General features: G+C 42.3%; 1 protein-coding gene across 3 annotated transcripts in view; it reads right to left on the bottom strand.

Moving 5' to 3' along the window:
• agap3 (ArfGAP with GTPase domain, ankyrin repeat and PH domain 3) overlaps positions 1 to 24,794 on the bottom strand; it is a 114,415-nt gene that overhangs the window by 15,921 nt on the left and 73,700 nt on the right. For all 3 annotated transcript variants that reach the window (XM_041948285.1, XM_041948286.1, XM_041948284.1), the window contains exons 11-15: positions 23,868 to 24,039; positions 17,013 to 17,162; positions 10,600 to 10,755; positions 720 to 874; positions 166 to 256 (exon numbers count right to left, since the gene is read on the bottom strand). In XM_041948285.1, coding sequence (XP_041804219.1) covers positions 166 to 256; positions 720 to 874; positions 10,600 to 10,755; positions 17,013 to 17,162; positions 23,868 to 24,039 — 724 coding nt within the window. The remainder of the gene's footprint in view (positions 1 to 165; positions 257 to 719; positions 875 to 10,599; positions 10,756 to 17,012; positions 17,163 to 23,867; positions 24,040 to 24,794) is intronic.

Raw genomic sequence — 24,794 nt, 5'->3', positions numbered from 1 at the left:
AGCTACAGATACAGTAGTCTGTTACTGTAGTTTTTAATGCAATACCTTTATAAAACCACTCAAAATCAAATGTTTGGGGAGTTTTTCATATGAAGCCTTTTTTTCTGACCACGCAGGGCCTTCATCAATGGGAAATCAGCTGTTGTGGTAAAGAATGATACTCACTTGGTGCATCACAGTCCACGCAGAAGCTGTTCCCCCTCACGTTTCGTATGGACTGAATGGCCATTGCATCACTTTGGCTGCCTAACCGAGACTGCAAGAAACGAGGGAGAGAATAAGTCACTGGGAACTAATTATTGAAAGGAAGAGAAGGCAAACAATTACGGCCGAACTCAAACCATAGACAATCGGCGAGGAGCGGGAGGGAAGAGGATTTTCAAAGTCTTAGAAAAAGACTGAGGCAGAGAAAATATGAATATGAAAATGAGGCCGTGTCTCCCCAGTATGCTGACACAAGCCGTGTTCTATCTCTGATGTCTGTCAGTTCTAATAAGAGCTCCCCCACACTGTGGTGCACCTGTCTGACAGCCTCCCACATGTGACAGCTTGAAGTGGGTGAGGAGGGGCGGGTGAGGGTGAGGGTGGGTTGGAAAGAAGGGGCTAAAAGAGGAATGCAAATGAAGCAGCAGAGCCGTAGGATGATGACGATGCTGTGATTAGATGGTAATGGCCAACCCTGCTCAGTGGTTTTTCTGATCTCTCACGGCCCGCTGTACCTTGTTCTTTATGCTCTCACAAGACTGCAGGCTGGCAAAGATCTGGCTCTCAATGGCTTGGACCCACAGCTCCCTCTCCTCGTACGTGGAGGCCTCGAAGTTCCACGTCTGACCGGTCAACGACACAATGATGAACTCAAAGGAATCCTCTTGCTCTGGAAAAACACAAATAAACAGCGAGTTAGCACTTAAGCAACATGCACGACGGTTGTGAAATCTGACTCTGCAAGTCGGCGGCACAGCTCGGCGATTGAGGCCCATCCATGCACGGATGCACGATGGAATGAGCTTCTGGTGAACTCAGCAACACTCCAGTGATTCCTTGGCACGTCCTGTGTCCCCCCCGCCGCTGCTGTTTTGTTTGATGACGGCTCACAATCTCCGACTCATACATGCTAGGACACATTTTAATTCCTTTCTGCTGCTGTCAAATGACTTCAAAGACCATTGCCACTAGCAATTAACAGCAACACACAATGTCAGCTTCTTGTGATTCAACATCATTTGATTTCTTGCGCATTTAATTCACACGTATCACAAAGTAAAGCTCTACGAACTTCATAAATGTGCAGAAGCAACAGGGAAAGAAATGAAAGGGGTCTTCTTCTTCTCTGAGACCTTATGCTCTGCCCACCATTATGGCATGGCAGATGTGTGTAAATACTACAATGCCCAAGAGCCTCAGCTTGGAAATGGAAAAGGCGGCAGTCGGACTGGCAGCAAATTCAAATGTGAACAAAAGAGTTGCAGATTGAATCCAGCATTTACCCAGAAACTGAAAGTAAACTAATAAAAAATGCAGATCAAATTATCTTTTGCTATAAATCTACTGTACGTTTTTAGCTTCCACCAGCTGTTACTGATGCACGTTAACAGAATTTTAAGCTCTGTGATCGGTTGAAATGCATCTTGGGAATCATAGTTAGCTTCTACCTCAGTGTTTTTATGTACACAGCCATCTACCTTCAACTTTTTACCAAAGAAAGCAGTTGCTCATCTTTTGTATTGACGAATTAATCGGGAGAGTTCCCCGACGATCCAAAAATCTGAGGAGCTTTGACTCATGAATGAAATCTCATTCTCATCATCAGCTACATAATCTATTATTTACTTTCCTGGTGTGTTAAGATAAGATAAGATAAGATAAGATAAGATAAGATAAGATAAGATAAGATAAGATAAGATAAAATAAGATAAAACTTTATTTATCCCCAGCCTGGGAAATTTGGGCATTAGAGCAGCATGTGATAGCAGTGGGAAGAAAAATAGCAGCAGAGGTACAGAACATAAAAAAAAAAACAAAATAAAAAATAAAAAGTACACTATATATATTCACATATTATACAAGCAAAATGAAATTTGACTATATAAAAGAAAAACAAAATATGTAGACAAATAGCTAAAAAATATGTAAAAGGTATGTATTGCCCCAATAGCTGCGGAAAAAGAACAACGTAAGATGGCTTCAGATTAAAAATAACAATAAATAGTGTTACTACTATTGCACAGGAGAATAAAATATTGTGGATCTGGTGAGTGAGTAAATTGTATATTATACATTAATTATATAATTATATTGACAGTAACTTTAACTTGAATGCATTTCAATGCAAACTGTTAGAGCATACTGGACAAAGCTCAGGATTGGCTATTTGTTTCGACTTTGTTTTTAACATAATGAAAACGCGTGTAGCTAATGGGTGGTGTTTTTTCCCGCTCTTTGCGTTTAACTAAGATTTATGAAAATGTCACCTGTCGTTTTCAAACAAGAGGCCTGACACAACATATGTTCCCACACATGCTATAATGCCTCTGCTGCTCAGAAGCAATTCATTAACTCCGTACTGTACAATGTGACTCGTGTAACATCTCTGGTCTGTGCACATGCTTGAGCTCATAGCCAAATGGTTTGTAATTACCTAATTATGTCTATGCAAATAGTCATCTCATTTGCATAAAGCATGTTTGGAGGACTGGAGGCAAGTAGACACAAGGGGAATGTTTTTTCCTGTGCAGCCTTTTCATTAATTGTTAATAGAAGTTACATTAAAAAGGGAAATGTGTTAAATGTGCAAAATATATTTATACTTCCAATGTAATCTTTTCCGACATTGCGGGAGATGTTTAACATTAAATTAACGCTGTATGAGTTCTAAAATGATGGCAATCTGATGATGATAAGATTATCAAACAAATCATCTAATCAAAGAAATTACTTCACTTTCTATTTATAATCAATTCACCCTCCTTGGCGCGAGACACCGCCCTGTGCGGTTAAATGACAGATGTCTGACGGACGCCACTAATGTAGCAATCCCTGTGCTGCGGTGGAGGGCATCTCTTCAGGGGGAAAGCAATAATCCAATTAGCTTGACACCGACTTCAATTATCTGATTTAGTTTGTGGAATCGACTACAGGTTACGGAGAATCAATAAAGGCTTGGGAGCCTCTTTATTTAGGCTTATAGTGAAAAAGTCTTTATGTGGGTGGGACATTTTAAAGCACTGGTGGGGATTAAAATACAAAAACCTCTATTTGATGGAATCAAAACAGGCAACGTACAGGAATCAAAAGGTGACAGAACAGGAGCAGAAAACACAGAAAGGCTTGATTAATTGGAATACATACAGTAGAAATCAATTTTTTTCTTGTCCAATATAACTTCAGGTAGAATAACTAATGCATTTGATTAGAATTTGCGGTTCCCAGACTCAAATGTTGTTGCGTTTTCATCTTTTTAAAAAACCCGAACAAAGCTAATTATTCTGTTGGCTGCCCAGGCATTAAATTGGAGGCATTAAAACACTTTCATTATGGAGATTAAAAAAGCAACGGACGGCTGGTTTCTTAAACTGATGAGTATACAAGGGAAAACAAATCTAATTCTCCATGCATAGTAATGCACAGGCGAGACATAGTGCAGCCGCTAAAGAGACAGAGGGCCGATGTGCAGCAGGACACTTTACGTGCGACACAGGTATTGTCATTTCATGCAGCTCCAGCACACAGATATTACTTTTTAATGCCGGCCACGGTGCAGCAATTCAGCCCCATAAGCCCGAGTAATTCTGCTGCATGTGAACATGATGCTGAGGTCAAAGTGGTCTTCTCCGAGACAGTAAATCTGAGCATGAACGATGTGTCAAAGGCATCACTGCTATCTTACAGGCACCTGACACGATGAGCTGGTAAAAGGGTCATTAAGGCATCTGTTATTACTCAATGGCTACAGTTAGCACACGGCTAGCGGAGGAACCATCACCTTGTCACATTAACATTAAGCATTAACCTCCTGACCAGATCTACCTGCGAGCCTACAATCAACAAGTTCTCGCCAATTAGAAATAAATTAACGCAGCGCTGCCAGTGGGCGGACAAGGAAGAACACAATTTAAAGCCAACGGAGGAGCCAGCTGTGAAGAATGAGCGAAATATGATTTTCCTTAATTAAAATGGCATAATAAAAAGGAAATTAGAGTGTAATGGCCATAGAGCTGCAAAGAGGAAGGAACAGATAAAGATACACACCTTCGTCCACCATTTACATGGATCATAAAACTGTTCTTGAACGGCTCAGTTCCAGGTGTTATTCATCAGATACTTGATGGCTTCTAGCAGGCACACTTTAATAAGCAGAATGTTTGGCCAATAATAAATAATCGCTGCAAGATACAAAAGCATTTCTTTCACATCTCTGCTCCGAAACACAGCAGAGAAAAACATTGTATTGTATATTCATCTGACAACTACAGATACTAGTTAAGATTTGACATAAGAAAAACATGATGAGCTTATAAAATACAAATCACTGAGAAGGATTCAACCAACAGTTTCCAACCTTTTTAGGAAGTGATCCTTTGATTATTTCAAGCTCCGATCTATCCAAGTTAGCAAAAGTGAAAACAAATTTGTGTAGCAGAACTTTTTTTGTTTTTTTTTCTTTCCTCACTAAACATCCTGTGAGCCTTTGGAGGGGCCCCGACCCCTAGGTTGGGAACTACTGGAGTACCACCTCAATCAGCTACAACAGTAAAATGCTACTTGATGCATCAATCATAACAATCAAATCATTTTTTATTTGAAACTTTAAGTGCATTTAGCTGATAACACATACAATGCACGTTCACTTAAGTATTGGCTTTTGAACGCAGCAGCATTACTTGTGATGGAGTCTCATTACATGCCTTTATTCGAGTAAAGGATCCGAGTGCTTGTAGTTCATTAAGAGAGTCTTCCACTTTTTAAGCTTGTTCGGCTTCTGCACGTCACATTTTAATGCCTCTAAAAGGTCCTAAGACCTAAAAATCAAAGTGGACCCTGAAAGAAAAGAGGGTGACCTGAAGACCGTGACTCCTCCATCGCCGTGTACGCGCAGCAGACGTACCGTCGAGGACCTGTAGACCAGATTAGCACCTCGGGGGTTTGATGCTCAGCCCAGCTGTGCCATCTATACACCAGGCAGCATCTATTCTGTCTAAGCCTCTCAAGGACCTCTAGAGACCAGTGTGACGAACCTCCAGAAAGGACTTAGCAAACAGTTCTTAGCCCAGAGGACTCCTTTTTTTTTTTTTTAGCCATTTGTGTGAACACTTGGCTACGATGATGACAGGGTGCAGAGGTGCACAAGGTGAGCTATTGTTTTGGTGCGCAGGATGTGTGGTGCGGTGTCGTATGCATGCATCAGGCAGTCACTTAAAGAAGTGCTTGCCGTTCCTGTGAATTAACGAGCAGTTGGGAAGAACAGGCCAAGGCGGTGCCATCTGTAAATGTCACAGGCACTGCTTGCTCATTTTACACATCATTAAAGCCAATATTCCTAACCTGTATCAGAGCAATCAGGAGCAGGCCATTACTGCGACAGGGGCCCCAGGGGAACCACGACCAAACTCAGAAAGAAGAGAACAGGGAGGGAGAGAGAGATAGAGCACACTCTTTATCTATCTGACACGCACATACATACATACACACGCATGCACGCACACACACACACACACACACACACACACACACACTTCTGCACACTTTTCCGTGCACACGCACAAACAAACAAGGAGCACAAAACACCTTCCAACAATAAACAAACACATGAAATCAGCACCAATGCCACTACCCTAATAGCTAGTGCATTTAACAACAGAGCAGAATGAAAACAGGGCCAATTATACATGTATCTGTGGGCAGTGTGTATGGAGCCCAAATGAGAATCTTGTTATTCCTTTCCCTCCATACTGTGGCGCTCAGAAAGCTAAGCCATTACAAGAGTGGAGGCTCCAGGGACAGCTTTCGGAAATGAGAGCGAGTCGGGGAGTGACAAAACAAAGTATTGAGATAAACACCCACCATTAGCACAGGCAGTTAAACCTCCATTTCCTAATCCTCAGCTGGACTCCAGAGGATATTAACCCTTCGTTTACTAAGGTGCAGGACAAAAGGATGCTGGATTAAGTTGGACAAACAATTTATAACTGAACACAGTTTTGACGGACTGTCGCTGCAGGTTAACGGTAATGTGAGCAAACTGGTGTGCAAACTGTGCAAACTGGTTTAGCTTTTGGTAAAGCGTTGAACGATCTTTTCCAACGGCTTCCATCTTCTCCAACCCTGATGAAGACTTTCTATCAAAGCCTGACTACTGTTCAACTTTTAGCTCATTTACAGATTTCTGATACATTCTTCATATTCATGTCTTCGTTTAAAGACATTAGTAGATGAGCAAAGCTGCAGCAGCTGATTCCGTCTTTCTAAGCAGCACGACATGCCATTCAAGTCGTTGAAGCGTATATGCATGTGTTAAAATATGTAAATATATACATGTATTTTAAGTCAAATATCTTTTATCTATCTCAAGTTTTACGCTCCTCCTGCTACAAGGATACGTAAATGTCAGCATTTTGTTGCTACTGAGCAAATGAGTTAGACTTTTTAAGGACAGATTGCATATTCCTCAGCTACTATGTGACAAAAATGTACACCAGCACCCTCCTTCTGGATTCTGTTTTAAATTTAGGAGTTCACTTTCTCTCCACGTGAAAATAATTTCCCTATCCTCCTTTAATTCCTTTAATTGCTGATACATTCCAGTAGAGGAGTCCTTTAAAACCACTTTAGATTCAATCAATTTAAAACCATAAAATAAAACTACTAGATTAAAAAATCCATTATTGACTCGTTCATTAAATAAGAGGTTTTTATAAATCAATTTAAGGTAGATTTGATTAAAAAAATGTGTTTCACCCAAATGAAATGAATTGAATTGACCCTTCTGTTCCACACACAACAACACTGCAGCATGTTTGAGTTCATTATAGAGCGCAGTAACAAGCAACGCTTCCTGTAGTCTGTTATCTTCTTTTAGAACTGTAGGCCAGTTGCAATTAAGATCCAATCGTGCAAAAATGCAAGTAAAGCTTAATGTGATTTGGCTTATTTTCATGTCTGTCTATAGAATTGCTTCAAATCAAATCTTATGATAGAGACTAAACCCCCTCTGCTAACTTAACACAATCCAGGCAAACACTTAGCTCTTGTTTCCTCCCTGATTTCTGTGACCTTAGCACAAGTAAATATCATCATCCATAAAACTGGAGGAATCAGGAAGGAGCCTCTCGTCGCAATCTCCCTCCGCTCCTGCGCCTCCCTTTCTGCTCACGTTGGACAAGCTAAAACCCCCAAAACAATGAGCATTTGATACACTTTCTTTAAAAGAGAAATACATTAATGATGCTCCCTGACAGTCTGCATTAATCAGAGGGGGCTCCCCCTGAACACAACTCTTTATCGGCCATCGATTTTCCAGTGGGTTTATGGCGAGCGACACACCGAGAAAGCTCGTCGCCAGGCGGCTGCTGGGAAACACATTACGGGGCTGTCAGTTGTCTCGCCATGCATCCTGCATCATTCTTTAAGCACATGAGAAGTTCATTACACCACACAGCTCTGACAGTGCATAGGATATTAGGGACTGTGTCCATTGTGCATATTCTTGGTTGTGGAGCAGCAAAGACATAACAGAGAATTCATATACAATCCAAACAAATTGATTAGAAATAACTGACTGCAAAGAAATGCATTTTAAAGCAAATATAAAACTTCAAATATGATCTCTATATATTAATATGCACATATTCACTATTTACTAGTAAGTTGTTAGCATGCATATAAGCAGCACATTGGCTGTTCATTAGTCTTTGTAAAACACTTATTAATGCCTTATTCTGGGGGTTAGGGTTATTAAGGGTTAGGGTTATGCTATTAAGATTGCAGTTTATGTCCAACAACATCCTTATTTACTATCAATAAGCAGTAATTTGGAGGTTATAGAGGGAAAACTCTTCCTTGATGGCCTGGTAGTCTAAGTCATGCAGACTTCGGCATTAATAAGTGCTTTATAATGTCTAAAAGATCAAATGTGCTACTAGCTATGCCACTACCAATATGCTACAAGCAAGTAGTTAATGGTGAATATGTGTAAATATACTGTGTGTGAAGAATAGTGATGAACTTGAGGTAATAAAATATGTGTAATATTTTCCTCCGCTTCAGCAGCCAGACTCACTAAGTACCATAGCACCATATTTGGGAATGATGGTGCACCAACAGTTTCTACAGGCCCCTTCCTGCATCCTACACGTCCCGTGTTGACCAAAATGATTCCTCACCTTAAGACGCGCAACGCTGTTTTGATTTATGATGCTTCACGACTACTAAAATTCAATTTCAGCCTGCATTGCACGCTTCTGATTGCCCCGTAAATGAGATAAACTGATGGCAATTTATTCAAGGAGCCCACCTCACCGCCGCGTTCTTCTCCCCTCTCTTCTGTTCTTTCAACAGGAGACACTACTCACATCCCAGACTTGGGTGAATCCAATATTCAAGCGATACGTCTGTATTCCAGAGCATTCAGCAGAACAGACAAGGTGATGCTAATAGAAAACCTCGCCGAGGACCAGGAGGGAGATAGAAAACAATGTGCGTGTTTGATGACGTGAGAAACATTCACAATCTGCCTCCTTCAGTTTGATTACTCTTAGATTTCCTCCTCAGAAAGTCCAGCGGTAATCTGACTTCAATTATTCCCGGGCAGGGCGTTTATTGATGAGATCTGATGACGTTTGATAATGCCAGCCATCACTCATTCAAGGCTTTAATGGGACTGTGTAACGCAGCCAGGAGAGTCCCATTAAGAGCTAAGTAATGTCAAATAAAACAGAAGTAATGGACACTACACTTCAAAACTATGCTGGGAGCTTCTGCACAGAGCGGAGCGCCTGTAAGTGACCGCGCCAAATCTCCAAAAACATCAGACCTGAGATGAACTTTCACCAGGATTCTGACGCGGCCACATACGACTCTAACAACAAAAACGGCCCCACTTATCTCACACCACTTATCCCCGAGGTGCTGATGATGTTCACTCTAAACAACAATGTGGTCAACGGACCCATTCAGACTTTAAAGAGCGGCTGTCAGAGACCATGATAAAAAAGTATAATGATTATAAATGCTTAGCCCCATTTAGGAGGCGTCAATGCCATTGTTGTTGTTATCCAGCGTATCAATCTTGTTGATTGATCATCCCGCTCTGGTGACATCAGTTTTATGGCCTCTGAAATGCGTCCCAGTGTTTTCACAATGCCATCCAATTAGGGTACTCCATTCATCATTGGGCTGGAGAATCATTATTAATTGGGTGGAGAGCCGACTGCCACTCCCCTGCTGAGGAGGGCCGCGGCTTCTGGAGATCAGGCCATTCAGACTACGGTAAAAGAGATGGGGGGCTGTGATGGTGCACTGTGCAGGGGGCCCCACAGAGGTACCAAACTTCACACCTTTACAGACTGCACAGGCATATTCAGTCAGAATATAGACGATGACACGCTCTTTGTTGGAGAGTGACTGGATCAGTGTGAGAAGTTGAATTCAAAGTGGAGGGTGGCTGCTTTGTGGTTGGCATATCTTTAATTCAATAACAAATGAGTAAATGCACAGTAAATAACCCTGTTTGCCTGCTTCAGAAATGACTCTTCTGATATACACATAGTTACGAAACACTTCCCTTCACCAGTCAGTTGGGAGCTACACCAGGAGACTGGTATGCTCAGGTCTGTGCTGCCCCCAAAATCCCACCCACCTCTTTGACAGGCATACAGACCGACCAATCACAGTCGCATGTGCACCTCCAAGAACATGGTCCCTCACTGGCTTCCAAACAGCAAAAAGTGCTAATTGTGTTGGCTGACAAGCAATTTTGCCACTGAGGAAGTAGCTGAAACACCTCTGGGTTTCACTACTCTTTGCCGACATGGAAAATTATAATCAAAGAACTCAGTCAGATTTGGGTGTGCAAACTCCACTTTCATGCAGCAGAAAATGAACCTGGATCTCTACCTTAGCCAGGCTTCCAAATTTAATGCAATTTCCAGATTATCAGCAAAAGAAAGTGCAAATGCATGCTCCTTCCACCCACTACCTGTAAGCGAATAGTTGGTTCAGCGCTAATCGCACAACTAAATCAGGTGCCATTAAACCATTACAGGAGAAAAGGTCTCAATGAGATAGCTTCCATAAATCACATCATGAACAGAGTGCTGAAAACATAATGGAGATATGGCATTTCTCTTTGTTTCATGTATTGTTTGAGGAACCTTACAGCCACCTCACTGATCCACACAGACCTGATGTTTTCTGCTATTTTTAGTCTCTTCAGTGCAGCAGAAGCTTCAGTGGACGTGGAAAATATACATAAGACAGGTGGATGGAAATGTACCCATTGGAAGGTAAATGTTTTGCCACTTGTGTGGCATCTCATGGACGATTTCCTTTCTGTTTCAGAAGTTGTGGTCATGTTGAAACTGTAGCATTGTGATTGTGCCGTACCTTCGTTGCCTGCAGATAAGCCGTCTGGCTTCGTGATGCCCGTGCTCTTTTTCCGTCTGTGTTTCTTGCGGTTGGCGTGTGGCGAAGGAGGTGGCTCTAGTTTAGGGCTTGTGGCGCTACCCACACTGGAACCTGCAGGATCAGTCATCCCATTGGCTGAAAAAACACAGACAGGGGAAAAACAATTAATACTTTTTATGTTAAATAAATACGGCAGTTTGGATTTTGGAAGTTTCATGTTCGCTGCCCATGTAGGTACATTTAAGGTTCACAGTTACAGCTTCAGCTTGGTAGTACCACACTAATCATTGCTAAATGACACTAAGACACAGCGATGCAATTATGATGCTACAAGAATCTCTGGTGAATTCAAGTAATTATATATAAACTTTAATATAGAAACTGGTGGATTATCATCACAAGGATGCTAAGTTTTGTTTAGACCAACCAAATTCCTTCCTGGATCATTTTTAAAGCTAGAAACACAGGTGCATTGTTTTACCAGGGAAGCATGCAAAAATGCCGCTCAAGAGGCCTTTTCAAATGTACGTAACATGCGGTCACAGAAAGACACGCAGGAGGCAAAATGCTTTGTCTACTTAATCTAGTGGAAGAATCAAGGAAAACCCTGAAATTAAGAAAGTTAAGGTTAATTTGGCCATATTTGTTGCTATGATGGACTATAATATATAGATAAGGAACCGTAGAAGTGTCTGATTTTAAAATAAAAATGACATGAATGAAACATAATCTCAACTTGCTCTGACAGAATGCTGCAGCATCATGTTGATTCTGGGTGATTTCTTTGTGCTTAATGAGGACTGTTGATTTGTCTGCTATTAACTGCATTAATTGCTCTCAGCTGAAGCTGCACGTCCAGTGTGATGGAAGCAATTTATGACAAAAAACACCTGTGTGTACCATTGGGTCTAAAATGGAGACAGGTATGAAAAATGGTGGAACAATTCCTTTAAAAATAAACTGACAGCTTTAATGTAACTCAAAAAAAAAAGGTATGCACCGTTATGTACCAAATGTATGAATCGCTGTGAAATGACAATGAGTAATGAATGACACCATCAGCTTTTCTGAAAGCTTCATGCAAAGCAGGAGCAGACTTGTCACATCCGAAAAACGTGTCCACAGCTGTATGAGTTGGAAGCGAGTGCTCCAACAGTAAGTGAGGCTCCAGCTTTAGATGGAGTGAAGGACAGGTACGGGGCCATCAGTGAACAAATGGTTACCTAAGTTAGCCCGCGGCAAAGCTCTCCATATGACTGTCTGAGAGTGACAGGGGGCTAAGAGCCGGCTTTGTTTCTTGTAAGTGATTTTATAAATGTGATATTAACCTGTGCTACCGTTGGGCAAAGGGATAGGAGGGATGGGACGAGAGGAGGGGGTTGTCAGCTTGCCATCTTTCTGATTTCCTGACATTTGACATCACTTTCCCTTCTTTCCCCCTCCGGATGCCATTATGAATCTGGGAGCGGGGGCCAGGGGCCTGGGGGAAGCAGGGAGGGAGGGCCGGTGGATGGGCCCCATATTGCTCTCCTCTTACCACCCTGTGTGGTGCTGGCAGCCTCCTCCATTGTCTCCCATCAAAAGCTCATTGTAGTGTAGCAAACTCCATTCATTTCCCTGTGCACCGTCCCAGCCCCAGGGGTGGCGTGCAGGAGGACAAGGGGCTCAGGGATTATTGCTGTTGTTGCTGCCAGTTGCACATGCTATAATGTGCGGCACTGTGCCATTAGCCAGTGTACAACATTAGGCCTAATTCGGTCATTACCTTTAGGGAGATGGGGCTGTCTTGGAGGACTAAGATGGGCTCAGCGGGGGACTGAAGATGCTAACGCGGGGGGAGAGTGGAGCTCAGAGGGCCTGGGGATGCATTGTTTAAGCGTGGGCAAAACATAGGAGACAACACCTGAGACACATGTGGTTATGTCTGCACTCGACTTAATAGATTAATCTTGACGTTGGGTTGATGTATACAAACAAGAATGTCATTACTAGGGAAAAAAATGGTAACTATCTTTAATTTGTTAGAAGATAAAGAACCATCGTTAGAGATATCATTAATATTTCAGCATAAATAGTGAAGTGCTACTTGGAAAACAATAGTGATCATATGCCATCACATTAATAAACATAACACTGGTGCGTGTGCTGGACTACATACATTAAGCTCTCTGGTGTTTCTGAATGGCAGCACGCAGCCACACATGTAGCAGCTCCTAGTCGAGGCGTCTGTTTCAATTTCCCTGCTCTCTTACAACAGCCCCCCTGAGACGAGTCATTAGCTGGCTCAGACAGCTGGGGGCACAGGGGTCCTCCATGCGCCCCCCCACTCCCACCCTCCGCTTCCTCCTCCCTCTCCATCCCAGCGTCTGTCCCGCCAGCACAGCTCCGTATGGCGGGTGGAAGACTTGAGCTCCAACCTGCCTCCGACGTGACAGCCAGCATTTGTTTAATGTCGCTTGAGGTTAAAGGGGAGGGCTGCCCCTCAGGGGCCCCAACCGTGTCATAAACACCTCTAATTATCAATTTCTGCCCCTAATGTTGTGGAAAATGACCCTGGCCCTGCTCATTCTGCACCTGAAACATACAGAGGGGTGATACACCTCCCTTTGTTTGCACCAATCAGGCTTTAAGAAGTCTATAACATGAAGGTATAGAGGGAGGAAATGGATACAACTACAGCACACATCACTGAGCAATGATGTCAAAGCACCTCAAACCTAATGCTTTTACATAATGTAAAATCTCCCGACTTTAGGTGCATCTCAGCTCTAAACTATGCACGACTGCAAGATTATATTTCTTCAGCTGAGAACTCTGAAGTTAGAATTGGACTGATTCTGCATTCACGGTGGCATTATTAGCTGGCTGTTAGCGTGGAGGAGGGCCATCAGGACAAAGCTGGGTGATGAAGCACACTGGGGATCAGGAGTCTCTTTCCCACTCAGCCGAGATCACCTGGGCAGCAGCGTAGGTATGAGCCTAACCTGTGATTACAGAGTATTACACTACTACTCCCACCACGGCGATGACAGTTTAAACATGCTTCAGGATGAAGACTGGGGGTGAGACAAAGAGAGGGCTGCTAACAGCTTCCTGCCTTTACCAATGCCACGCTGAGAATGAATGCGAATGAAAAAAGGGTGAGAGAGGGAGGCAGAAGTGTGTATGTGTGTGTGGGGGGGGGGGAGTCATTTCATTGTTATTCAAGAGGCTCCGGGTGAGGAACACTATGATTCCACCAGGCCCCTTGACATGGCAGCCCTGCCTGTCCTCAATCAAAGCCAACGGCTGCAATTAATGGCAAAAATTAGAAACAATCACCGCCTCCCCCTTATTATCCTCAATTAGAGCGTACTAATCAAGGCCTGATCGCGCTCCGCTGCTCTCTCCAAACTAAATGTCAAACTTCATTACGGCCTGGCGTAGAAATCAAACGCCCCACATGCTATCACCCTCGCATCGGGAGGCCAAGGTCTAAAACACAGTGCCACAGGAAAAGGCTATCTGTGCATTAACTACCTGTGTCCTGGCATGCAAACTTAGCAGAGGAAAAAGCACTTATATATAAATTACCACACAGCAGCACAGAGCTGAGGCATAAAGAAGAATGAGAAGATGAAGGAAAATTTTCTACCGGTGGGCGGAGAGGACAAAAACAATACTGTGATAATTAGCACAGAATTAGTATGTAACGATATTTATTATTAAAAGTCACATGGCATAAAGTTCAGATTTTGCTCTTTCAATTAGGCTGCAGCCAACAATTATTTTCATTATGGACTGATCACCCTTCCCTCACATCTTTTTGTCCATAAAATCTAAGAAAATAATAATAATAATAAAAAATTCTCGTTATAATTTCGCAGAGCCAAAAACGATGTTTTCTAAAGGCTTATTTTGTCTGGCCAACCAACTAAAACCCACAAGATATTAAATTAACAATATTATATGACAAGTAAAGAAGCACATGCTCATGTTTGAGAAGCTAGAACCAGTGAATGTTTGTTAAAAAAAATCACTGAAATGATTAATCGATCATCAAAATTGTTGCTGACTAATTTTCTGCTGACCAGCTTAAGAATTAATCAACTAATAATTTCAGGTCAAGTCACGCTTTTTGTGTTTTAAGAGAACATGTAAAAAAAAGGACGTACCTCAGTCGGGACAGAGTTTTAGCATCTGACTTTTTATTCATATTTTTTCGGCTATGAGAACCGTGAAGCTATCTCAACCCTCTAACAATCTGAAAACACTGAATTAATAATCGAATCTTGCACCGATCTACAGTAATCTTTTGCCTTTGGGACATGTGACATCACTCACACGTTGACTTAAGTTATTGCAATCAGCGAGCCCGTCACGTTGCTCCGACGACTGTTTGAGCCTCTTGCTTTTAATTCAGGTTCAAAGATTGAGGTGTGCCAAGGAGAGCGGGATCTAAACAAGCATCCGGTGCATTAAGGATGGGTGTCTTTATGAATGCAAGCAATAGAAAAATTGGGCCGGGATTTAATCAAAAATCTGCGCTCAATATTCAAGAGACGTGGCTACCTCTGCTTCTGCCTTTGCTCAATAGGTTTACAAATGAGGACATTCTTTAAATAATATGGAAATGGTTACCTGGCTAAGATGCATTCATTCTCCAGTGAATCATCAATCTGCTGTTTTTGCATCTCAGAATCACATTTTATGTTAACCTGCAACCTTCACCAAGGATAATGGAGTGATTGGGCTCGGTTCAAGTCAATTCAAATGGCAAAACATGAGCACCCTGCACCGTGGAACACCCTCTATTGATTATTGAAGGCACATTAGAATGAAAGATAAGAGGGCCGCGTTTCAATCAACTTGATGTTTCCTGATAGTCCAGTCTCACTTTACACAACAGACGCATTCTGCCGCTCGGATTCAGATTCCTAAATTGCAAGAAGACGTAAAAACGAGAGAAAGTTTTTGAGCCGCGGAGACGTTGCCTCTCGTGCACGATCCCTAAACTGTCTGCACTGACTATGCACTGATTACAGAGACACGCCTTCCCAAGGACGAGCGACATACAGTATCTATCATTTGACGCAACGTTTCTACTATTATTTTCAGCTCATTTGCCTCATTCAAGCTCATTTGTGGTTACCTTGAGAGTAGCATGAAAATAATTGAAGAAAATAGAATAATGGAGCAAATTGTGGATCTGATTTAGTTGAAGACTGGATGCTGGTTAATGAGCTATGGTAATATTGAGGGCTTTTCAGTTTACCAAACACGAAAATGGGAAATTCTAGGCCTCCTCATTTTCTCCGCACAACGTTTAGGAAATTCCTATTTGTCCCGTGCAGACCGGCTGCAAGATGCACATCACAAACATCCAGTATGAAGCCTTTTTTCTCTCCCACACTACTGTTATACAGACACAAACATGCTCCGTGGAAAAAACTTACATACAAATATCTACACACACAGAGACAAAAAAATAAAATAAAATCAGTGAGAACACACACATACACAACACACACTCACGCTCATTTATTTGAGGACCCCACGAATCTAAGTAATTCTGCTTTGGGCAAGCTGCTGATGGGAGACAGGGGTAGGGGGTGATGGAAGTGCCTGCGTCCAGGCAGAATTGATCGTTTGGCAGCTCCAAATGAGAGACAGGCTTGTCTGCGGAACCACGAGGGCCGTGCAGTTGGACTCCAGCAGCGCTCGTAAAGTGCGCTCTTTAAACTGCCGGGGCCCCTGGGAGCCCATAGGGAGGGGGGGAGCCGCCGCCGTGCTAATGAGAACTACCAGAGTGCAAACATGCATGGAAATGACTGTTATTCTGTTGATGTGCATTTAAGTGCTTTTTTACTGCCAACCACAAAGAGAGGGAAATAACTGGTGATGAATGGTACCCCCAAAAAGCATTCATTTTCCTCTTCGGAAGAAAAGAGAGGAAAACAGACGAAGGAGGAGGAGGAGGGGGGATAAGAGTAAGATGGAAGGTAAAGACAGGAAGGGGTGGGGGGGTTGTAGACATGCATGGTGAATATATTATCTTACTTCACTCAAGTACAGTGACAAGGTGCAATGTGACATAGAGGCAGTAAGTGGAGATGCATGGATGGCAGAGTTAACCTTCACTGTTCCTCTCCTCTGAACACGCTGCTTCTATCAAAGAGCAGCAGCCAAAAAGGTCACAGCGATCACAGCCCTGATCACCTAATTATGAAAATGAGGCTTGTTCCACCTGTCTGGGGAAACTCGGGAATGGCATCTGCAGCGCACATCACGCCTCTAGATCAGATCGTTTTGTTTTCATTTACTCTTGTGGCAGTAGCGTTTGTGTGATTTGGGGATTTTTTTCCACTGGACTACGCCTGGTGAGGACTTTAAGGAGAGAAGAAGAAGCTTACGGGCTCCACTGCTTGTACTGGTGTTGATGGCTTCATTCCACTGGTCGGCGCTGGACACGGAGAAGGAGCGCTGGTGCATGCCGTCTTTGCTGCCGCCGAACACCGAGCCGCCCGTCTGCAGGGACGTGCTGCTGTTGGAGTGAGGAGCGCCTGGAACATAAGACACAAGAAAATGAATCCTGATTTCTTATGTTCTCTACAGCCGTTTGAGTTCTAAACTTAGTCTGGAGGGATTGTTTCCTATAACACAAAATAAAATCCTGCAAAGAAGTGATAACGGTGTAATTGAGTTAAGAGTTTTTGGTAGTTTCTGCAGCACTGCAATGCTGCTGCCACTTTATTTGTGCACATCCCTCTGTCAAACAACCCCCCTCACGCACAGACACACACACCAAACCCCTCTCCCTCCGCCTCTGCCTCTAATTAGCCCTTAATTAACAAGATACACTCTGAACGCTAATTATCTCGCCTCATCCCTCTGACTGCCACATCGATCTCCACTGGCGTCAGCAGGCGTTCTCTCCCCAACTTCCAATCAGGCGAGCCACGGACGCCTGGCTCTCTTTACTAATTCATGGGTTAGGCTGCGCCATGTGGGGTCCTTCCCTCCTGTTCGCGAGCAGTCGCTACAACACGTCCTAACTACTCTGAAAAACTCATCCATTCACTTCCAGTCACGTGAGGGGAGTCAGGTTACCTGCTTCAGCTTTAAAGGGCATCAAACTGAACAGAACCGAGTGATATGATACAAGAATTTGTTCTAAACTTGATTTTACCCAGAAAAGTTCATTCCTCTGAATAAGGTAATGTTGCACTGATAAGAACAGATTTTGTTTGACGTATAAATACAATTAGCGATCAGGAAAGCTCATTTTCACCGGATTTTCTCCACTAAAAGTTGACACAATAACTCTTTTACAGGCTGCACAACTACATTCCCAAAACAATGCAATCTAACGAGGTAAACAGAGAGCGCTTTGACGCTGGAAGGCTACATTTTCAGAGGCTTTGTTTTGGAAAACAGGCCATATCTCTGATTTTCTCCACAATGCCTTCTCGTCCTACAGGTATCACACATCAAGGCCTTTTATTCAATAATTACAACAGAATATCAGTTTCTGATTGAGGTGACAATAACAGAAAATACAGAGTGTGGGTCGTGTGTAAAGTAAACTAAGCGGCACGGGTGCTTGTTAGGATAATATGTCCTACTCATTATCTAGAGTAATAAGTGTATCAAATTCACATAATCATGTCTAATTAGTATCAGTAATTATCTTGTTGGGCCCAGGAATATTAATCTTCAGGTCCCAGAGGGGAGGGAGCAGAATCGCAGCAAGAATGGGAGAGAGAGCGAGGGAATCATGCTGAGGAGCACTGACTAAATTAGCATGCTGAAATCAGAGCAGAGGAGGAGGAGGAGGAGGAGGAGGGGGAGCCAAGGAGCAGGGGTACTGGAAAGAAAATGTGAAACTTTGTTTTGTTTTTTTTTTTAAAGTGACAGATGAATGAAACATAAAATATGCTCATGACTTCTATAAAAAAGGCTTTTGGTTGCTTTTATCATTACTGAATTACAAAAAAGGAACATTTATAAATGTGATTTTTAAAAAACAGGACGATAACGTATTTTTGTTTCAAGCCAAGACCCCATATAAGGCAGATAAATGTTTAATAACCTTGTTGTTTGGAGGCAATTCTTTATTTTCTGCTGTAAAGATGAACGTTTCTTTATGTTCAAAGTGTGAAGTTTGACTCTTTGACGCCTTAAAAAAAGAGAACAAAAAAAAATGTTAGATAACTACAAGGCAACTTCGATTGATATTTAAAATTCAACAATCAGGTCTAATTGTCAAATTGGATGCTAATGATTAATGAATTATACATGGATGTATCCATTAGTCCCCAGAGACCACTCCTGCATAAAGGGGAGGATAATGTAATTACAGTGGAGAAATAATCAGCTTGTGGCATTAAAAGCACACTGTACTCGCAGCTCCAGCCAGGCCTGACTCCAGCATGTTTTACAGCTTCAGCAGTGGCGCTGTGCTGGACTGACGCTGATGAACCTGACAAGTGCAAGCTGACGTCCAAACGATTGGATGCTGAGCGTCACCGGCTTTTACCGATCGGATAGAGCGATCTGAGAGTCAAATACGTCGAGCACCGTTCAGTTTCAATGATGTGTTCGGAATAATGCGACGCAATAGAACATTTTAGGAGTAGAAAACTGTTTATATTATAGTTGAAAAGTGCTGTTTCATTAAAAGCCTCCTGCCTACAAAACAGAATGATTTTGACAATTTCCTGACGTTTGCTACATTATGAACACATCAACTCTTTGTCTGGTTGTTATTGGTGAATGCATCATTGTTATTTTTGAGGTATAAATACAACAGCGATCAAGATCTATACTGTAAAACTACATGACATGTGGACAGTGGTAGAAAGTGCATGGATAAGCACATATTACAGTACAATTATAAGGGTACTTTACTTGAGAATCTTCATTTTCTGCTACTTTATACTCCACTATACTTCAGAGGGTAATATTGTACTTTTAACCAAATTACATGTATCTGACAGCTTTAAATACAAGCTACCTTGCAAATTATGATTTTAAATACAAATAGTTAACTAAAATATATATCAGTTTAAAAAAAAATAATCCATTTGTAGAGATTAAACATAAATTAGCTCCACCTCGGCCAGCTACATTAAAATACTTCTAACGGCATCATTTATCAGGAATAATGATAACAAAATATTTAATAATATTTCACTGACAGCAGCCATTTGTTGCAAAATGAGCCCTCTTACTTTTGATACTTATTGATAAAATTTGATAGCAATACATAATTACTTCTATTAAAGTACATCAGGTTACTTTTAATAGAGTTTTTCACTTTGTGGAATTGCTACTTTTACTTGAATGAAAAATTTGAATACTTCTTCTACAACTGCGTCTAGATACTGTAATTAAAAACATAATTAGCAAAGAGGGAAGCACTACATAGTCAACTTCTGTAATTCCTATTAAAATGACTGAAAACTTATAAGTACAAAGCACCATTATGAATATTTCTGGCTGACTGTATCGCCGTCTGTATAAAGAGATAACAAAAGCCATATAGTGTGTTCTGCAGGCTATCCAGGGCTGGGGTGTTAAGTGGAGGCGATGGATTAGCAGGGAGCAGCGCCGCCTTGCTTCTCATTTCTCTTTAGGCCGGGCCGTCAGTGGGTTGATGAGCCGTGACGAGGCCTGACCCCTCCGTGGAGTTGTTGCCATTATGTACAAGTAGTGGGATAATGAAGCATTCATGGTAATGTGGGCCAGGCAGCACATCATCTGCGGCTGTGTGTAATCCACCACCATCATCCTGACCAATGCCCACACACCCCCTCCTGCCTCCACCCTGTTACTGCTGCTGCCTGTCCCCACAGAGCCACTCAGACGTTCATATACCCGTGCATTATATCTTGTACCTATTCAAACTGTATGCATCAAACCAGGTTTTACTCTAACTCTTGTGTATCAGCCTGTTTTTACTTGTTTCGATATGGCTAAATGTAACATTGTTCATGTTGTCAGAGGATGCTTGCAGACATTTCCAGCTCGTAACTGCCGCTATGTTATACTCCTACTAATTACTAACTATTTGATGACATTTTGATGCTACTTCCTCAGAGATCAAGATAAGTATTTCTTTTTAAAATGAAGACAGAACAAATACTTCTGCGAATGAAACAGATCTGATACAAACTATGACTCTATTGTGTCTACAGTTGTCAGGGGTACCTGGAAAGATTGAAGAGTCAGCTAATTTGAAATATTACACATGATGAAATTGGACAGCTGGATTAACGGTTAAAAGATCCAGCTTCTGCTACTGTACGTGGCAGAAGTAGAGATTCAAACATGACAATTCCACAATAACAACTTCTACAAAAAAAACGTCTTACAGCAATATTCACTTTTATTTAATTAGTAGTGCTAAAAAGTTCAAAGTGGATGCATTCATACCGTCATAGGCGGTGTTGATGGCGGACTACTTGAGCTCATTCTAATATGGCACATCAGACAATAAAAACTCCTCTATAGTACCAACAAGAGGCCAGGTTGCACCAGTATGTTGGCACAGGCAGGACCTGCTGGTCAGCGAGCACATGCTCTACAGTGCTATAGATTAGATCTGGAGACAAATTATGGTCCAGGGTGAGGAGGGAATGAGCTAAACACTCTCCTGAAATCTCCACCCCTTCCACACACACATCTCCCTCTCCCCCACAGGATTGATTCGAAGTGACTGGGCCCATTAATACTTTGATACAATGTATCTGTCGCCGGTGACACGGCAGGATGCGTGTTAACAGGGAGGATCATATTTAAAATGGTTCCGCTCAGCACCCAGCAAAGGAATTAAACCTGGCCCGCTTGGCAAACTCGTAGGCGCATGCGTTCTCTCATTTACTCTGTCTTCTCAGCCTCTCCTCTTCATCTTCCCATCTCCCCCATCCACTCCGCCCCTCCTTCTCTCCGTCGCTATCCCTCTTCTCCCAGTGATTATAAAGGTCTTTAGCTCTAAGGAATGAATGAATTACCAAAGGCACAGACAAGGCTTGTGATTTGGACGCCGTGAATGAAAAATTACCCCTTTGTTCCCTTCATCAATTGCACGTCTAATGAAATCAAAATCCCGATCACATAATCAGAAGAGGGTCCTCCACCCAGAGAGAGACCTGATGTGATTTGTAACCTTTCTTTTCCTAAGTGGAGATTAAGGCAAATCTCCCTCACATTGTTCCCTGATGCACAAATGGATGGCAACTGAAAATCTTGGGAATTTGTCATTGATGTGTTTTTGTCCAAAAAACGAACAACAGGAGGAAACATTTGTGGGTTAGGGGGAAAAAAAGGACAAATCTGTGGATGAGGTTTTCCCAAAACCTGGTCTGGCCTGTTTTTCCAAAGCCTTTTGTCTATCCCACTGACCCAGCTCAACCCAGCGCTCAAGGTTACCAGTCTGTGGGACGGAACAACCTCGATCCAAAGTCCTCTGCTCTGTAAACTCCTACATCTTTCTGCTTTTGACTGATTAACCCGTTCAGCGGTGGCAGCACGTTGGCCAGGTTTAACAGCAACCTGCCTGGACAGCGTTCGCGGTCCCTGCCGGCCGGTCTTTGGCTCTGTACCCACTCTCAGCCGGTTAGCTTTAGCCTGACTGATGGAAACACTGTGCCCATTTCACAGCCGATGAAGGACCCCGCCTCCCTCTGGGGATCACTTTGCTAATTAGTATTAATTACTCTTAATCCTAACCCCTAAATCCAATCACTGGCTTCCCCTCTATAAGCCTGCCAGACTCTCTGCAGCCTCCGGTGGTACAGCTCGCTGGGAGAGGAGCTCTATTTTTAAACTTGAAAGGTGGAGAAACCCTGGCACGGTGCTCAGGACCAAACTGGGTTTTGTTGCTGTGACCCCGCACTACCACGGAGGATGGAAAATATCTAGGTCAAATATAAACAAACCTTAATGTTCTGTGAGATTTTCTTTAACATGGGCATGGTGTTAAAGACATTTTTTTAATTCCCTGTTAAGTAATTTAGTGAATTAATAGATTTCTCATAGACACTCATTAAGTCATCATTGGGTGTACTTTGAGGCAGCTAATTTGCATGAAGGAACCATACAGAAAGTAGATAATTAACCTGTTGGGACCCATTTTTATGATTAATCACAAATTAAGGACATAGAAAATGAATATGGTAATAAAAGACTAATTGAGTCACCATTACCTTTTATACCTGTGATTTGTTTTCTCTTTTGGGCAGCGCATGAAATATGTGAGACCCCTCTTTACCAACCATCCTTTCAAATTTACCAATATAAGTCAATAGTATTATTATGCAGTGTTCAATTCAATACGACAACCACGAGAGACAGTAGCTGTGTTTCCATTGCCCCTAGAAATGCGCAAATCCTAAATATCACAATAAAAAAATGGTAATGGAAACACCTGTATTTCGAAAATCCTCTCAAATATCGCTAAAAAATTTTTAGGCTCTCATGAGGTGGTTTTTCAGACGTGTCGATATAAAAGTGTATCGCAAAAGTGTAATGGAAACACTTTTTTCGCATTTACACCGTCACCGTCACGTCATCAGTGTCCCGAGACGCATAACACTTTCGGCCATCTTCCTCAAAATGAAATCTCGCGGGACGTCCGAGAATTTAAGAGAATTTCGGCTGGTTCGCAAAACACTGTTCAATGGAAACACCTGCAAGTAGCATTTGAACTTTGCCGAAATTTCAGAAATATCGCTTTTATTTTGCGAACAACTGTAATGGAAACGCAGCTGAAGACACAGTGTATACAACAGTACTGCAGGTGCTGGATGAACAAAAAAAAATTAACCCCAACACACTTCAGGATATTTTATTAACATTGATGAGAGCGACACGTTTGGCTCAGCTCTTCATCGGACTCACAAAAAGGTATTTTTATATTTTGTATATTGTTTCTGATGACATTAATTACAATAGATTGTCTGATGTAGAGTAGTAGTAGGGAGTATTTAAGCCTTGAAGACCCACTGTGTGTTTCCATGAGCCTTGATCGTATATTTAATTAGTTCACAAGCACTTCTGTTTTTTGTTTTTTTTACTACAACTACAGAACTTAACTTAAGGCTTAAACACAATTCAAATGCACCATTCATCCTCTCAGAGAATCGGGAGTGTCAGAACTTATAATTGTACAATAGTCTGTATCTTAAATATGAAAATTTCAAAAGAAGCACAGTTACTTTTATTTCTCTGACCTTTAGCCTTATAGTGAGGACAGGGAATCGTACCTGTGTTTCCTATGCCCAGCTGCAGGGTGCTGCGGTCCTTGGTCAGCCCATTGGTTTTGGGACTAGCAGTGGGGGCCACGGTGGCCACCGCTCTGGGGGGTCGCTTCCCGGGAATCTTCACTGTCGTCCTCAGCAAGTCTATCTCTTTCCCATGCACATTCTGCATGTAGTCCTGCAGAGCGTGAGAAAAGGAGACAGTAGTTGTGAATGGCCTGCACGCCACTCACGTAAAAGTCCAGACATGTCCAAATATTTCCCTCAACTTCAGGGAGCTGATTATACGCAGCAGACCAACAAGAATCCAGGAATTATGGAAGAAAAACAAATTAAAAGGCTATTCAATTTCCATCCCCATTAGTCACAACCCATCTCAGACCTTCCACTAAGGGTGTGTGATAGTGGAAAAATGATTGTAAAGCCATTATACATCACCTGTGCCCACGCCGTCTCTCCAAATAGCGAGATGTTAGGCTTAATGAATGCAAACAGTCTCATTCTCTTTCAATTTGGGCATTTGATTTGGTTTAAAGCGACTACGGCCCAAATGTGGGAAGCCAAGGTGAAAATCATTGGGCTCAGCAGAAAAAGACCCAGATAGAGGCGAGCTCGGCCTTTGCCGTCCCCCCACCGGCTCCTCTGCTTTATTACCGTGTCATAAAGCACTCATTTCTTTCCCAAGCCTCCTCGCTAATTACCCAGTGAGCGCTCTCATTTCATTTTATTGCTGGAATTAACAGCCAGATCGAAGCGTGCAAAGCTATTAAGATGTGTGATTAAGCCACATTCAATTAGTTTCTACAAACAATTTAATTGATGTAGCAGATAGAATTAACAGAAGGTGATTGTGTGGATGGCTTGGCTGACTGCGAAATTAAAGGTTCCCCTCTTCCACTCTCTCAGTCTGCCTCCCTCCCCTCTTTCTTCCTC

Source organism: Chelmon rostratus, chromosome 12, assembly GCF_017976325.1.
Source record: "Chelmon rostratus isolate fCheRos1 chromosome 12, fCheRos1.pri, whole genome shotgun sequence".
Lineage (NCBI taxonomy): Eukaryota > Metazoa > Chordata > Actinopteri > Chaetodontiformes > Chaetodontidae > Chelmon > Chelmon rostratus.
This window is presented reverse-complemented; position numbering and strand designations above follow the sequence as displayed.